This window comes from Anabas testudineus, chromosome 1 (assembly GCF_900324465.2).
Source record: "Anabas testudineus chromosome 1, fAnaTes1.2, whole genome shotgun sequence".
Classification (NCBI taxonomy): Eukaryota; Metazoa; Chordata; class Actinopteri; order Anabantiformes; family Anabantidae; genus Anabas; species Anabas testudineus.
Window position 1 is genome coordinate 20,036,831 of NC_046610.1, and position 16,930 is coordinate 20,053,760.

General features: G+C 40.9%; 3 protein-coding genes across 3 annotated transcripts; 2 read left to right on the forward strand and 1 right to left on the reverse strand.

The window, feature by feature from the left end:
• Positions 1 to 475: 475 nt before the first annotated feature.
• slc26a11 (solute carrier family 26 member 11) lies at positions 476 to 9,800 on the reverse strand. The gene is given in 17 exon segments (XM_026359933.1): positions 476 to 3,486; positions 3,675 to 3,808; positions 3,944 to 4,043; positions 5,108 to 5,235; positions 5,336 to 5,476; positions 5,848 to 5,903; positions 5,992 to 6,103; positions 6,291 to 6,363; positions 6,502 to 6,582; positions 6,584 to 6,681; positions 6,855 to 7,071; positions 7,595 to 7,680; positions 8,146 to 8,338; positions 8,593 to 8,827; positions 8,944 to 9,113; positions 9,278 to 9,336; positions 9,634 to 9,800. Coding segments are annotated over 14 exon segments (1,731 nt in total). The 5' UTR covers positions 8,797 to 8,827; positions 8,944 to 9,113; positions 9,278 to 9,336; positions 9,634 to 9,800; the 3' UTR covers positions 476 to 3,378.
• Positions 9,801 to 9,844: 44 nt separating this feature from the next.
• On the forward strand, positions 9,845 to 15,198 carry sgsh (N-sulfoglucosamine sulfohydrolase (sulfamidase)). The gene is made up of 9 exons (XM_026359936.2): positions 9,845 to 10,150; positions 10,901 to 11,061; positions 11,142 to 11,247; positions 11,363 to 11,733; positions 12,039 to 12,120; positions 12,328 to 12,531; positions 13,356 to 13,522; positions 13,618 to 13,835; positions 14,182 to 15,198. Exons 1-9 carry the CDS (start codon positions 10,066 to 10,068, stop codon positions 14,363 to 14,365), a joined length of 1,578 nt encoding a protein of 525 aa, XP_026215721.1. The 5' UTR covers positions 9,845 to 10,065; the 3' UTR covers positions 14,366 to 15,198.
• A 323-nt stretch (positions 15,199 to 15,521) lies between these two features.
• Positions 15,522 to 16,840, forward strand: npb (neuropeptide B). The gene is made up of 2 exons (XM_026360370.1): positions 15,522 to 15,846; positions 16,375 to 16,840. The coding sequence occupies exons 1-2, from the start codon at positions 15,583 to 15,585 to the stop codon at positions 16,501 to 16,503; spliced, it is 393 nt and encodes a 130-aa protein (XP_026216155.1). The 5' UTR covers positions 15,522 to 15,582; the 3' UTR covers positions 16,504 to 16,840.
• The last annotated feature ends 90 nt before the right edge of the window (positions 16,841 to 16,930 follow it).

Here is a 16,930-nt window from a genome sequence, read left to right on the forward strand (position 1 = left end):
ATGTTGGTACTTGGTAAAACACATTTCATGAGGAGCTCAGCCTTGAACAGAGAAAGGATAACAAATCATCGATCCTTCGTCTGTTTCAGAGGATACAAATGGAGGTGGAGATGTTGCTCATGAGTGTTTTGTGTTTTGGTGTGCTCATGCGAAGTGGGCCCCTACTGAGATAACTTGTGAGGATGACTGGAGTAGTGGACTCCAGCTTGTTGTTGCTCTGAGTGCCTATTGTTCTGATAACATTTTATTTGCCTGGTATACAATCAGACCACACTCAGTACTATAAAACATGCAAACACCAATAACTTACTTATTACTTAAATCTTAGTACCTCATCAGAGAATTACACAGGCACCTTTACAGCCTAATTCTGTTAATGTAAAATTTTGGAAACACCTCCCAGTTTTTGTTTCTCGTATCTTGCATTTACCTCATTATTATTGTCTTGCCGGAGTTAAAAGGAATCCGGTTTGAGTGTTGCAAAATTTTTAATTGCCTGGTGTAAAATCCGACAATATTCAAATAAACATAATAAAATGTGCCAAGCTACTAGGTACTGTGCGCACAATCAGACAGACAAATTCTGCCTCCGCCTTTGAACCCTGTCTCAAACGTATAAAAGTATTTTGGTTAATCAGTACTAGTACTACTTCAGTAGTAGTATTGGAATAACAAGGCCAATTCACATGTGTTTGAACACTGAAGCTATTCTTTCATGAACACCACTTCAGCCGGCTGTGTGTTTTGAATTATTGTCTTGATGCATAATGAAGCTCATGTGAATTCGTTTTGATGCATTTGTCTGCAAATTAGCAACTCTGTACACCTCTGATTATATTTTGCAGCTGCTATCATGAGTTATATCATCAATAAAGAATAATGAGTCTGGTCTAGCAGCAGCCATGCAAGCCCAGTTCATGACACCACCTCCACTGCACTTCACATTTTGGCTTGTATCATTTGGGTCATGAGCAGATTCTTTCCTCCTCCACACTTTGACCTTTCCCTCTCTGTGCCTGTAAGACTTTGTTGGAGTCATCTTTGCAAATTGCAAGCAAGTTATTTACTCTACAATGTTTGGATTCCCAGTAAACATTCTGACTGACCAAGATTCAATCTTCAGCAGCAGTCTATGCAGCATTTCCTACCATCTGCCCACTTTACAATGTCACAGGCAACACTGAGAGGGGTCTCACAAGACTCCAACAACTGTAGTGAGATATTAGTGCAAAAAGTATGAGAACGGCTGTGATGATGGAATCACTTTACTGCAACCAGAGAAGTGATCTAACAGTTCCTGGGTTTTAACCCAGCTGAAGAAAAGTTGTGCATGGAAAAGTCATCAAGAACTTTGCCTAGCCTGCTCAGCCCAAACATTCCTTTTGTGTTTGCACATATTGTACCTTTGATAAAGTGCTCTTGTTCTCATCTTCAAAGTAACTCTTCATTAAAAATGGAGCTGGTATTAAAACTGTTCTGTAGCGATAAATCGAGGGTTCAGTTTCCTGTGTGTTCCTGTTTACATTTACATTAAAATTTTTTTTGTTTTGCCACCATCAGTCAGATAATCTATATCCTACTAAATAATACAAGGCTTTGGCCCTTATACTTGTTTTGTAACATTTTGTCTATTCCAGTCAGCCCGTTGTGGTCTCTACAGAATTAATTAGCAGGATGAAAACCTCCAAAGTGTATTCCTTATAGTTCAGGATGTGTATTTGTTATAATTGATGGGTCACCTTACATCAATGTGCTTGTGTACGGGATGTTATATATAAAAGCCGTGCTACTAGTATGTCCTGTATAGTTTCTGGTGATCAGTTGCCTCCTACCCACTTTCTCTTCTTTATAGTTTTACAACAGTGAATGAATGAAATGTTGCTTTACAATCGACCAACAAAAGACACTTTAATGTCTAAGTGAAAACAGACCTGTTCTAATTTGGTTACAAATACATCCTCATGTCCGTGCCTGAAGTCATTTGACTATTAAAAATGCTGCAGAGCTGTTCAGACTGTAGAGTGGTAGATGCTACCATGTCTATAAGGGCCTTGTGACAGATTTCATATTGTTGTGTATGAGTTTGTTAAAACCAAAAGAAACATTGGTTTGCAGGGACACAGTCCGTTTTGACAGTGAAGGTAGCAGCTTAACATTGAAGCATCCTTAAAATGTGTCATTAAAAATGACACCTGTCATGTTGTGACATTAATACAAAATAATACAATTATATACAAAAAAAAACCCCAAAACTTAACAACAAAATAAATAAAAACACAGACAACCTAAAGATGAATAAAACAGGTCTATAACAGTCATATGATCAGTGATGATGCTGCAGATGTTGCATGATCTGGGTCTCCACTGAAAATCGGCTCTGGGCTTTTTCGTGAAGTGCTGTTGAGTTTGTTGTTCAGCCCAGTTTATTGTCCAAATAAAATAACTTTTAAGTATTTGTACTCCAACGCAGCTAGAGAGAGGAGTGATACAGTAATGGTCCCAAATTTTCTGCAGTAAAAACCAACAATAAAAACAATCTCCATCAATGTTATTTGATAGGGTAAAAAAAAGTCTCTAGACTCGTTACTTGGTTACATTAAAATGGAAAAAGAAATAATGATTAATTAAGATAAAACCATGACAAGGAGGAGATGCCTGCACACTCCAAAGTGGGTAATATGTCTTTAAACTCAATAAACTGACTTAACTATATTTTGCTTTATCTTTTGTGTGTGTGACTTTATAAACAACGCACCTACACAGTACAAATCCTTGTATAGAAATTAGTTTATAATATAAGTCAGTAAGTGTCATTGAAGTGAGCGAATTAATATAATTTTGCCGCCGTATCGACATCTTTACCAACAAAACATGAACAGAAGTCATAACAGTTGATGGCATTTTGTTCACTATTCACACACTTGTTGGGTCAAACATGATCTCTGGCAGCTCACTTTTTATGTAACACCTCATATAACAGAGGTCTCTCTTGTACATATAGTATATGTCAGTATTATTTATCTCATTTATACAAAATGCAAAATGTCCTTCAGAAGTATAAATGCTATTAAATGGTCCAATGTGTTGTGCAATGATAAGGCAGTGTTGTATGATAATAAACTGAGCAGATAGAAAATTCAGAGCAGCACATCCTGTTCGCTGACGGGAAAAAGAGACATCACTTGGCCATTGACACCAACCATTTCCTTGAATTCCAGTGAATCATCCGTTGGAGGTAGTTTATGACATTTTAATGTCATAAGAGATAACAGCTCAGTAATGCCAGGTGAGACACGCTGCTGAGGTGTGCTGTTGTTCCACTGCTTCTGTCCTGCATCAAACATCTTCTCTCCACAATGTGACTGCAGGGTGTTTGTGTCAGTCATCGAGCAGGCTGTGTGACTCCATCTGCAGCGCAGCATCCACACTGTCTGTATACCTGAAATCCTGCAGATCAGCAGCTAGAAGCATCTCCAGGACAGACGGCTAACGGAGCGTGTCAGAAAAAAGAAAAACAAGAGTAACAATTCTGAAATACAACGAGGTGTGACATAAATCTAAATTACAAACATCATGTTTGATTGATGTTAATGTTAATTTCACCGATACATGCACCTGTAAAAGATAAAACCTATCTATGTGTGTTGGTGTAAGAACTGAATTCTCAATCGTACCTGCAACCTGGAAAAGACAAGCCGTACGTCTCGTAATTTGAATTGCCTCAGCAGGTCCCTGAGCTCACTGATCACTGTGAAATCTATGACGCTTACGTGAAGGCAGTCCAGCACCACTGACCGTGGCGGAGACACTGGTGGACATTAAAAGGAGAAAGATGTGTCAGTATATGACAGGAAAAACTAAAATAAAGGGGGTGGTAGAAAGAAAACAGAGATCACCACATATTACTGTTTCTTAAAAGGTCGTTTAACAAACAAACCCCTACCTTGCAGAGCCTGAGTGTGTATGACGTGGCTCAGATACTCTGTGGCAGGAAAACTGAGTCCATTGTTCAACTCCATCACCAGCACATTGCGACCGGTCACCTGCACACAAGACGCACACGTCAATGCCTTCTATATTTAGACACCATGATTTTGAGATGTTGAACATGCTCCAGCAACAGTGTCTTTTCTGATTCAGATGAGTGTAATAAATATATAAGAATTAACTTGGACGTTTACGACATTTGTCGGAACTCAGTGGGGCTGCATTAAATATTGATAAGATAATACACAATGGAAAAACAGAAATCTAGATTAGAAAGTCTTAAAGGAACATCCAATGACCTCAGAGTAAAATGCCATAAACTCTGTAATTAGTTAAACAGTACACCATATCATCTAACTACCCAGCCCTTCCATCAGCTAATACAATGACCGCATTGTATTGTGTTGCTCCCCCTCCCCCCCACTCCCCCCCTCACCAAACACTGTTCCAACTTCCAACAAGCAAGTTTAAACCTCATAAGCTTAGGTTTTCGTAAGAAAAATGCAGTCTTGTCAAACTTGCTCTCACAATCAGTCCCTGCTGGAAGTCGAGCCAGTCATAAAACTGAGGGGAGTGTTTGTGATCATGACAGAAGCAGCACTGTATCTAGAATTTTATTTGTAGCTCCTACTGGTTAAACAATGATCCGGAGATTTGGTATCCTCGGCCTTGGAGCTATATATTTTCAGAGTCCAGTTACTGGTCCTACCGACCCGCCCAGTGTTTTTGCTTCTTGTTTTTTGTTGCCTGCTGCTCTTTCCTCTCTCTTTCCACTCACCCCAACCGGTTGAGGCAGATGGCCGCCCACCCTGAGCCTGGTTCTGCTGGAGGTCTCTGCCTTTAAAGGGGGTTTTTCCCCTCCCCTGTTGCCTAGTACTGAGATTGTTGCGGTTTCTATAAGATTCTTTATGTTTTGTTAGGTCTTAAAAACTTACATTGTAAAGTGTCTGTTTTCTTGTCATTTGGTGCTAAATAAATAAACTGTATTGAATTGAATTAAACTGACGCCTACAAGACACTTTTTGTAATTGTACTACTACTAGTGCTGTTTCACAGTTAAATCCTTTTTGAATTGTCATATACTCACTCACACACAGTCCTGCACAGAGTATTATGTTACCTTTATCTGGGGTCTGGCTGTATTGTACAGCAGCAAGACTCCAGATACAGCTACACCCCCTATGATGCCGTACTGCACCTCCCAGAAGCTCATCAGAAACGTCACAATAAAAGGAAAGAGATCCAACTCTGTGGAACACATGAGCATTAGATTGTAAATAGGCAAAAGAAAGTGAGACACAAAATGTACATAAATAAAACATAAAAAAACAACAAAGCAGACACCCACTGGATATTCTCCACATCTTAGTCACAATGCGGTAGTCCACCATGGGAGCTACGGCACAAATGATAACAGCAGCCAGAGAAGCTTTAGGGATGTAGTAGAAGGCTGGCATAAGGAATGCCAGGGAAAGCAACACTATTGCACCTGAAAACACAGAGAAAAGATGAAATTCTGTAAAATTTCCAAATGATGAAACACAAATATACAGTACAGTGACTGCAGAGTCACATTAAAACAAAGCACATTTGGAACAATGCTCGCAGAAAATGATTTAAATAAAAAACTAAAAGATGTTGTCAGAAAACACAGAAAAAGCTTCTTTTATTTCTTAAGTGTAGTTTAACTGAAGCGGAAAAGCTCTTTCAATAGACAATAATATGTTATGCCATCTGGAACTGACCCCATAACAACACAATTCTAGATATCCATAGAAGGAAGGGAGCAAAGATACAAGGCAGGTGTGGATAAAACCACAAGAGGGCGGAAGAGATCAAGGAAAAGTTGTCACCACTCACTGGTGATGATGCCTCCGGCTGGAGTGCAAACCCCAGTCTGGGAGTTCACTGCTGTCCTGGAAGTGAAGAGGAAACATGACACTGTAAATATTAGACATCTGAGCTCTGTCTTTTTCTTTCTCCTTCTCACATGCACACACAAACCTCCCGAAGCTGCCAGTGACAGGGTAGGCTGACACAAAGGAGCCCATGATGTTGGTCACACCAATTGCCAGCAGTTCCTGGTTGGCATTAATCCTGTAGTCATTCTGACTGGCTGAAGACAAAAAGAAGTACTAAATCAGAGACTTATTGTATAGCAGCCACAGTTATCTAATGCTGGTATAAGGTGCTGAAAGAGCATTTGATAATCGATATAAAAAGGGAAAATTCAATATGGACCATAAAGGAGAACTGACAACCTGACATAACTGGTATTAGATTAGCATGGCAAAAACACTAACCAAAAGATTTTGCAATAGCAATGCTCTCCAACAGACCCATGAAGGGAATCATAGCGAGCCCTCCGCCAAAGCCCTGTACAGAAAAACAGTGAGGACTATTGGTTAGTCATCTGCAGTTGTAGATTTTGGGAAGTGAAAGTTGCAAGTTTGTCATTTATCCATTAAATTCACTGCCTTCATGCTGTTACTGGCCCTGTCCTGTGCTCCTTACCGTTACAATCTCTCCAAAGGAGACGATGGTTCCATTTTCTGTAGTGTCTGAGGTGGGTGGGGGCCTGAACGGTGGGAGACCCCTGGGTAGTTTTCCCGGTGATTGTAAACACGTGATGACCAGAAACATCCCAAGAAAATGCTACAAGGGATGCAGCCACGACTATCAGAGCATTACGCACTGACCGAGACATAGAAAAAAGGAAGAGAGAAAAAAACCCTGAATTTTCAGAAAAGTAAAACATGTACAGTAGAGACTCACTTGAAAAAAGCAGACCAGGTTTTATGTTATCCTTTGTACAATAGAAACACCATCAGTGATGTAAACACATGCACACAATCGCAGGTACTGACTGGTGGCAACAGCCCACACTATTTTCCTGGTGACTCTGTATGATGTGGGACCGTCGTCAGAGCCCAGACTCGTCTTCATAAACATCAGCATGACCAGCAGAGTGAGACAAAGCAAACCGAGGACCACGTCACCTGTCCTGGCCTCTGGGATCTTGTAGAAAGTGTAATAAACCTCTAAGAAGAACTGCTGGGGGATGCCCTTCAGTCCCAGAATATTCTAGAAACAGAAACAGCAGGACTGTTGTCAGATAAAACTACTGACACTCGGAAGAGCTGTAGATCAGGACAAATGACTAGACAGTGGGTCAATAAAGAAACTTTACCAAAACTAAATGATGAAACAGTAAACTCTTTTTAGATTGTATTTAATTTTCTTTGGCAAATGACTGCAAATCTACCTCTCAGCTTGTTACCAAATGTTAAAATCCAAACACCATCCAAAATCCAAGATTTCTTTCTAGTAATAAGGTTGCTTTATAACTACACACTGTTGCTTTCTTTTAGTCCATTATTATTATTTAAGTGTAAAGTTCCCGGATTTTATGAGGCAACACTGCATTTATTATGTATAAATACGAAAATATGTCTGAGTAATTTCATAAGGAATTGAGTACAGGAACAGGTGACTGGTGATTTTTGCAGGTGTGTGTGTGTGTGTGTGTGTGTGTGTGTGTGTGTGTGTGTGCGTGTGTTGTTGTCGTGTGTACATGTAATCAATGTGTGCATGTGTAAACTCTTACCTTGACCTGGCCAAAGCCAATAGTCACTGCGGCAGCACAGGTGAACCCTTTAATTACAGGATAAGAAATGAAGTCCAAGAGGAAGCCTGCAGAAGGCAAATTAACAGATGAATGATCTGAACCAAAAATAAAAGCACAGTTCACAGACACAGAGGAAATCTGTGGATTTAACTGTGTCTGAAACTTCACAGAATCTGATTATGGTTAAGCACAGGAAGTCATAGATGAGCTAATAGGAAGTGGCTCTCCTGCAGACACCAATTAATATCTTGTTTGTCTCTCTGCAATTCTGTCCCTGTAGATCTGTATACATCACTCTGTCTGTCTTTTGAAGAAATGTTTAATGTAGTGTCCTTGTTATTTTGGGTTTTGATATAGCACTCGTCATCATAAGTTTGCAGACTGGAGGCAAATCACTAAAATATCAGTTTTTGGGGCTAAAATACAACATCATAATATCAAACAGAGCTAATTTGGCATGCTCGCGACTTTTGAGATATAAAAACTGCAGTCACAAGGTCTTCTCATGACTTCTGCTGCCCTCCCCTCACCTAATCTCAGTAATGCCATCACAGCCTGGATGAGTCCACAGAGGAGACTGAGAAGCACAGCTCTGTGTGGCTGCCCCCCAACCACAGAGAAACACAGAAGAGACATGATGGCTGTGGGACCGAGTGTCACGTCCTTAGAGGTCCCCAAGAGAGTGTAGATGAATCCCCCCATGAAGGCTGAATAGAGCCCATACTGTGGAGAGAAATGAAATTGCATTAATACTGTGACTAAAGTGCTCATCTGCTCAAAAATGTGTTTCCCTTATTGTTACCACTGTGTTAAGCTGAGCTACATGTTAATTATTCAAGACATGCAAATACAAGCAGAATTCACAAAATCACAATTACTCTGGAAGCCAGTCAAGAACATTTTAACAACTCTGAGATATCTAGGGAGCGCTGAACATAAAAACTGACCCTTCACAGACAAGACAAGCTGGGATTCACCTGCACAGGAAGGCCGGCTACTTCTGCATAAGCCAGCGCCTGCGGTACAGTTGTCAGGCCGACGGTGAGGCCTGCAAGTAGGTCCATCTGCAGCCACCTCAAATTGTACTTTGGGAGCCAGGAGAGGATGGGCAGCCAGGCCTTCAGGGTGCTGTAAGAGCAGCAGCCTCGAGCTGAAACTCGTCTAAGCAGAAGTTGATCCATTGCACAGCGGCTGGAGATAAAAGAAGGGAACCTGGAGGGGAGGATGACGGCGGAAAAGAGGCAGCTGTGAGTATTATAATTTAAAATGTGTGCAGCCGATTTCACAATACATCTATTCCATTGTACTGAATTCTGCGAGATGCTCACCTAAAGCCACTAAAAGTCCTTCTCTGCTTTAAATGTTGCTTGGTTTCTCTGGATTTCTTTTGCCTCTTGACAGTCGTTTATCCCCACCGGTGTGCTCAGACATGTTTGCCTTCGGCTTCTTGGAGAATACACGATACCTCGAAGTGAGTAGCTGCCATACCTGCATATGCCTGTTGTAAATGTGTTCATTGAAAAATAAAAGTCAAAAACCTGTAAGCTGCCAGATCAAACAGAAGATTAAACTCCCACTACCCACCTGTGTACAGTTTGTTTATCTTAATATGGCCGTGTAAAGACAAATATTTCATATGCTATTCTGTGACACCTGACCTACCTAAAGCTTTCAGAGCTTCCGTGATGATCACCTGACTGACTCATGTTTTGCATACCTGTCTGTGATGAGATATTGTTTTACAACAGTCAGCCAATAACTTTGGGAAATGATAGGATGGTACAGAACAATGGAAATACAGCACCAACCCCTCAACAACAGAAGAACCTGATTATAATGTAACCAAATGTTAATGCAATAGAAACACAACACTAGTGACAATAGAAAGCAATAGAACACAATAGTTCACTAGAAATTAAGACATAAACAAACAGAATAGATTAAAATAACGCACTAAAGTAAAGAGACATGGTTGAATATAAACGAGAAAACAACAACAGACTGACAGAAACTCTTACTCTCTGTGTCTTGTTTAGCTTCTTGCTTCTCTGCTGTGATTTTTCAGATCATTCTCCATCACAGAGCTGTTGTTCTCTTTTTAAAACCACTTCCCAATTCTTGTCGTTTCCCTCACAGACATAATCATCTGTCTCTGGTTTTGCTGATGTTACGAAAGAAGCAGGTTCCTGTCTCCTGTCGTCATGTGACCCCGGTCAGGTGACCGGTGGGCGGGGTTTGTGTTGTTTGCGGAAGTCGTTCAAATGAGTTGTTTATTGTCGGTAACGGAGCTCGTTTATACTTTTACTGGACTCTTTGTGTAAATTACGTTTTGTTAAGACGAGCGACATTATTTTTCATGACTCATACAGAATCGTTCAAAGCCAAAACAGCGGAGATCATGAGACTCTGAGGTGGTAGTAGAAGTTTTTTAACAGTGTGTGAAAACAATCATGAGGCTGCTTGAGTTAGTTTTTCTCATCTTGGCATCTTGTTGGATCGGGGAGTCAAAGAGAAGAAATGTCCTGTTAATAATTGGTGAGTTTATATTTCCAGATCAGATCACTTTTAAAGACTTCAACAACAATGTTACAAGTCTCTGTCGTGTGTGTGTATGTGTTACTGGTTTGGATTTAGGAAATATAATAGCAAATTGAAATTCTTCTTTTTTGACTTGCTAATGATGTATCTATCACATTGTCCGCATACTGTATCTAAACGTTTTGTCAAACCGTGTGCAGAGAAGTAGTAACAATATCCATCAGTACATAAAGACACATGACATACAGAATACATGTCATCTGGGAAAAACATCAGATACAAATCTGGTATAGCCAAGATAACATATTATAAAAGAATAACGAAGTTCCTCATTTATATCAGTCATATATGATTTATATTACATTTATATGAGCTGATAGTAGATGAACCCTGTTTTCTAATAACAATACTAGTTTGCTGATCAAGTCTGGTCATTTTATATTTATAAGAATCCCATTATTAAATAAATCTGAAGGTTTTTGATTTAGTTCAAATCCAAGATGTTACATTTTTCATGTTGCTAAACTTGACCTTAACTCCATAGGACACCTTTGCAACAGTAATTCACTCTTTAAGATCAGCTTTATTGCCCACATCTGTAGCTGACTTTGAAAGAGTAGAAGCTGTGCCGATTATTTTGGTATATTAATTATACCAGTCACTTATGGGGTACAGTATATTAATGGGGTTGATTTGTGTGTAGGTAGACTTTACATACATCAAGTTCCTGTGTCATTCCTCCTCCAGCTGATGATGCAGGATTTGAGACAGAGGTGTATAATAACTCTGTGGTCCACACTCCCCACCTGCGCTCTCTGGCCCAGCGCAGCCTGGTGTTCAACAACGCCTTCACATCTGTCAGCAGCTGCTCCCCCAGCCGCTCCACTATCCTCACTGGCCTGCCACAGGTAACACACATACATGAATCCTCATGACTCCATTAACCACAAAGGCACAACATTCAGGAGTGTTTGTCCTGTGTTGTCAGCACCAGAACGGCATGTACGGGCTTCACCAGGGAGTTCATAACTTTAACTCATTTGATGGAGTGCAGAGTCTACCGCTGCTCCTCAGCCAAACCAACATACACACAGGTAAATAACTACAAGAGGCATGTTGATTTTAAGCCCAGTTTTAAGTTGAAAGTGTGACATACTTTCTTGCTTTCCATCACAATTCCTCTCTCTCTTCTTTTTTTCATTTCTGCAGGTATAATTGGGAAGAAGCATGTAGGCCCTGGATCTGTTTACCCTTTCGATTTTTCCTACACAGAAGAGAACAGCTCTGTCCTCCAGGTTGGGAGGAATATCACTCGCATCAAACTCCTGGTCCGCAAGTTCTTCAAGACCCATAAAGAGGAAGCTGTTGATCGAAGGCAAAAGAAAAAGGAAGGTGATAGAGACAATACAGAAGACGACGAGAGGCCATTTTTCCTCTATGTTGCCTTCCATGACACCCACCGATGTGGACATTCACAGCCCCAGTATGGAGCTTTCTGTGAGAAGTTTGGGAATGGTGAAATGGGAATGGGTCGGATTCCTGACTGGACACCAGTATATTACTCACCAGAGCAAGTAAAGGTTAGTGATATAAACATTTTATAAATTAAACTTTAGAAATAGTAAATAGTAAATAAATATAGAAATAAAATGTGTTTTTATACAAATAGATAGTATTTTATCATATTCAGTAGAACCCAGCTACATCCACCTGTGTCATCTAGTGAGTGTGATATATATATTACTGCTTTGTATTTTCACTTCACAGTCACACGTCTACTGGTGCTGTAAGTTCCAAAATAAACTTTATGATGTCACAAACAAACACCACAGATGCTAAGATTTGATCTCAGTAGTTATTGTAATAAAATACATTTGTACTTCAGGTTCCTCCTTTTGTGGCAGACACGCCTGCAGCACGAGCAGACCTGGCTGCACAGTACACCACAGTTAGCAGGCTGGATCAAGGTATAAAAGAACACATTTGTATATTCAACAAACACACTGCCTGTGGAATAAATCAAATGTTTGTTTCTAACCTGTGCTCGTGGTTCCTGTAACTTGAATGCTGATCAGTCAGATTGTATGAAATTAAAACCTAAACTCTTTAAAATACACACACAAAAAAGAAAAGCTTTCTAAAGTGTTAAACCACAGTTTAAATTTCTTCTGCAGGCATTGGATTAGTTCTTCAGGAGCTCAGGGCTGCTGGTTATGACAACGACACTCTGGTCATCTACAGCTCAGATAATGGCATCCCCTTCCCCAATGGCAGAACCAACCTGTATCATTCAGGGATTGCAGAGCCCATGTTGTTGTCGTCTCCAGAGCACAGGGAGCGATGGGGAGACACCAGCCAGGCCTACGTCAGTCTACTGGGTAAGAAATGGATGAAAAAACAAAGAGGTTGAAATACTAATTAGAAAATAGCCCATGACAGGGTAGCACCCATTTGCTGTGGCGAGGTTACACTTGGTCATGGGTCAAAAAATGAAGCAACATTCACGTCTTCAGACTTTTTATTGTCAGATTTCAGTGATTTTTATAGGCAGTAATAAAGAAGTGTGAGTAATAAGTGAAATAATTTCAGGAAAAAAAGCAAATCAGAAATAATAGGCACACAGTATTAATCATTTTTTGAACATTCAGATTTATCTCTGGACCTTTTGTGGGCTTCCTATCCCCGGGCTGAGAACCTCTGGCTCCCACAAATGAACAACATGTTTTTCTCTTGTGCATTTTCAGCCACGAGAGGGAGTCGTAAGTGATGTGTTATACATCAGCAGCAAAAGAAGCTCCAAATGATCCTCTGAATGAGTAATTACAATTCGCTGTTACAATAGTTGAATTTAAGTATAGAACTAATGTAGATACTTGGTGTCTGTTGTAAATCGAGTCTGTCCCATTCTTTTAACTCTTTGCTGTATTATTCACATAATCAAATGAGTTTTAAATGGTTCATTATCTCAAGAATTAGAAGAACTTTGTCAGCTCCCATAACAGGAGTTTAAACACCTGGAGATACATGATGTTCATTAGTCAGTGTAGTTTTAATGTAAATATCCCTCTTTATACAGCAGAGAAGAGTGTGACGTAATAATTATATTTAGTCTTCTAACGTGTGCTCGATGACTACGGTGTGATCATACTTGGTGAGATACTAGTTTGCCTCTTCTCTTCTTCTCCCACTCTTTTGTCTGCAGACATCACTCCAACCATTCTGGACTGGTTCTCTGTTCCCTATCCGTCCTACAATCTTCCTGGGAACCCCACCACCCCTGTCCACCTGACCGGCCGCTCCTTACTGCCTGCTCTGGTGTCTGAACCCATCAGCTGGAACTCCGCCTATGGCAGTCAGTCCCTCCATGAGGTCTGTGAGCATCAGTGCTTTCAAACAGGAAGTCAGTGCCACTGTCAGAAATCAAGCACAGGGCTTTGACTGCTGCGCTGTCATTTTGATTTCAGGTAACCATGTACTACCCAACCCGCTCTATCCACCAGGGGGCGTTCCACCTCCTCCACAATCTACACTATCTCATGCCATTCCCCATTGACCAGGACCTGTACGTGTCACCCACCTTCCAGGACCTCCTGAACCGCACCAGACTGGGTCAGCCGACACACTGGTTCAAAAGCCTGAAGGAGTATTACTACAGAGAGCGCTGGGAGCTGTACGACACCAGGTCTGTTTAGGATAATAACACCAGATCCACACAGGGGAGCAAAAACAACCTTTAATATTCATAAGATGTAATAGGTAGTATTGATAAAGAAGTAAAAGTATATACATAAGTAAGTTCAAATATAATGTCTACTCACATCAGTTCAATCCTGACACGATTAACCAACTATTTAATTACTTTGAGTAAAAATCTTTATTATTGATCACTCCTTTATTTGTTTTATATCACTGTAAATCAAATATATGTGATTCTAATAATTATTCTAATTAATACAAATGATCATCATTTGCAGTCTTTGCATCTTATGCTTGGATGTGATTTAATACTGACTGTTACACCAACACAGGACTGACCCGCTGGAAACAAAGAACCTGGTGTCAGACCCGTCCTACAGCACCGTGCTGGAAACACTAAGGCAGAGTCTGCAGAAGTGGCAGTGGGAGACGGGGGACCCCTGGGTGTGTGGACCAGACTATGTCCTGGAGGACAAACTAGAGCCACGCTGCAGGCCACTCTATAATGGACTCTGATTAACTCTGTTGGTACTTTCACATCCTCACTGACGTGATGTCAACACATGAACATACACGAACACGTTCCTCCTATAAAATAAAATGAGTCAGTGCTGCTCTAAAGCTGTAAAATAAACAAATGTAAAGTTTCCTTAATTCATAAGATTGTTTTCAGTACAGTATTGTTTGTCTTTCCGTTGCTGGATAATTTCATCATGGTGTACTGTGACCTTTCTTATCTGTTTCTATACATTTAAGGTTCATTTTTCTATCATCCAGACTCTTGCTTAACCCTGTTTCATGGAAAGGCAACATACAATTGAACTGTTATTATTTAATTGTATAAATGTACATGCTTCCTTTTCTGTCTCCACCACTGCTGTTCTTCCGATCAGCTGCTTACGCAGGTGGTGGAGCTCGTGATGCACGACTGGTGGGGCTGGCAAATGTATCAGCAAAAAGCTTTGTATTGTAAAAGGCCCATTTATCCACAGAGCTCCACAGTGAAGTGAGACTGGTTCAGTCACAGTCCATCCCTGTAGAAGGTGATGAAACTCGACACATCTGTCCATTCTCACTTAAGTAGAAGTCTGTACTTTGATTTTTGCACTTTGGCCACAGGCTTTGTTTGAGGTTTTCCAGACATAAAGAATTCAAATCTCTTCATTGTTTCTAGGGACTTTTCTCATCTGAAATCAACCAGGGATTATTCTGGAAATTGATCAACCTGACTTTTGTTAAAGTTTATGAGATATGTTTCGATACTCGGGATATTTTGAATGTATCAGGTGATAAGGAGGAGCTTTCTGAATTTTATGAATTTAATAAACTGTGGAGATATTTGCATTGTCTATCCAGGTCTTTTGATGTTAATCCAGTTCACTTTTACTTCTACAAGCGTCAGAGAGGGACTGAAGTCCCCATACGTCTCCAACCCCCTCATAACACACACACACACACACACACAGTACGCAGCCCCTCCCATGTGTGCGTCTAATAATCAGAAACGGATCAATTCAGTTTGGTCTTTTTTCTTCTCCCACATAAAGACCGTTCATCATCCGCCCACCTCACTTTTGATTTGACGAACGTCCTGGGTCACGATAACGTCGCTCAGACCTCCTATATAAGCAGCAGAAACTTTTCCAATCAACCAGCAAAACATCAAATCGGCTGCTGACGAAGAACAGACGAGAAAAGCAACATTTTTACTTCTGCGTAAAAAGTACGGAGACATGGAGAGGTCAGTCAGGTTTGCCGTGGTGTGCGTCGGGATGTCTCTGCTCATCTCCTGCCATCCAGTCGAAGCCTGGTACAAGCAGTCGACCGGGCCCAGTTACTACTCGGTGGGCCGTGCCTCCGGTTTGCTGTCCGGTATCAGGAGGTCGCCGTACGTCCGCAGGTCCGAGTCCGAAGAGACGCAGATTGACAGCGGAGAGACAGCAGGGAACAACGTGATCCCAGAGACCAACAGGCAGATCCCCATCCTCAAAAGCATGGTAGGTACAGCTGAGCTGCTTTTTACTCTGCGAATAAACTAGAGATGTAAAATGAGCTGAAAACGTCAACAAGTTGAAAAAAGCCCATTTGTAGTTAGAGACTGTTCTGCGGATACTGTTTATAAGGACGAACAGTTGAGATCAAAACTCTCAACATGTTTCAACAACTCGTGCGTAAATACGCAAACCAAGGAGCTCTGCAGCTCAAAGATAAACATAAACCTGCCACTAACAGGTGAACTTCACTGGTGGCAAACACTGCTAGAATAAAAACTAAAACACATAGGAAGATTTTACTTTAAACCATTAGACATGATTCCACGTTGCTTCTTTTATTGCAGCCATCAAGATGATTCTGAACCATTTCGTTAAAAGAAATAGTAAAAAATCTAATTCCGCAATTAATTCTACAGATAAATGTCTGAGTAGTTTGTTTGAAGTGAAAAACTGTAGCAGTAGAAAGGTTAGACTTGCTAAACCTTTGTCTTGGACCTCTCTTGTGTCGCCGCTTACTCTCACCTCCCGCAGGCCATCTGCGTGAAGGACATCTCTCCAAACCTGAAGAGCTGCGAGCTGCTGCGGGACGGGACGGGCACCTTCCAGTGCAAAGCGGACGTCTTCCTCACCCTGGACTCCCTGGACTGCCTGTCCGCGTGAGTCCTGCTCGGACTTGGCTGAGACAGTCCTGGTCCTCCAAACCGAGACCCGGGAGCGCTTCTCTGGAGATCGAAGAAGAAAGGAAAGGATGATGAGTGACTGGGCTGAGGGTGTCGGAAAACCCGATCATTGTCGATGATGGACCGCTGCGGACTCTGAATGTTCTTATTTAAAACCGGAGTAAAAAGAAAAAAGAAAAAAAAAAAAATCCATGCGAGAGGTGTTTGTTGAAATGTTTTCTTTCCAGGTGACTTCCTGTCTTTACTGTTGAACCCCTGACGTGTACCCACCACTGCCAAAATGTATTCAATGTCCAGAAAGTTGACTGCAGAGCAGATTTCCTGGAGAGTACTTTTATTTATTTTATCTATTAAAATGAACAAACACTGATTCTGTCTGTGGCCTAAATTTGTCTTTAAATGTTAAA

Bases quoted from the DNA above. Each gene is read 5' to 3' on its own strand.
- sgsh (XM_026359936.2), top strand. From the start codon at position 10,066: ATGAGGCTGCTTGAGTTAGTTTTTCTCATCTTGGCATCTTGTTGGATC. The intron at 10,151-10,900 runs GTGAGTTTATAT...TTCCTCCTCCAG, and splicing joins AAATGTCCTGTTAATAATTG to CTGATGATGCAGGATTTGAG. The intron at 11,062-11,141 runs GTAACACACATA...CTGTGTTGTCAG, and splicing joins TCCTCACTGGCCTGCCACAG to CACCAGAACGGCATGTACGG.
- npb (XM_026360370.1), top strand. From the start codon at position 15,583: ATGGAGAGGTCAGTCAGGTTTGCCGTGGTGTGCGTCGGGATGTCTCTG. The intron at 15,847-16,374 runs GTAGGTACAGCT...CACCTCCCGCAG, and splicing joins TCCCCATCCTCAAAAGCATG to GCCATCTGCGTGAAGGACAT.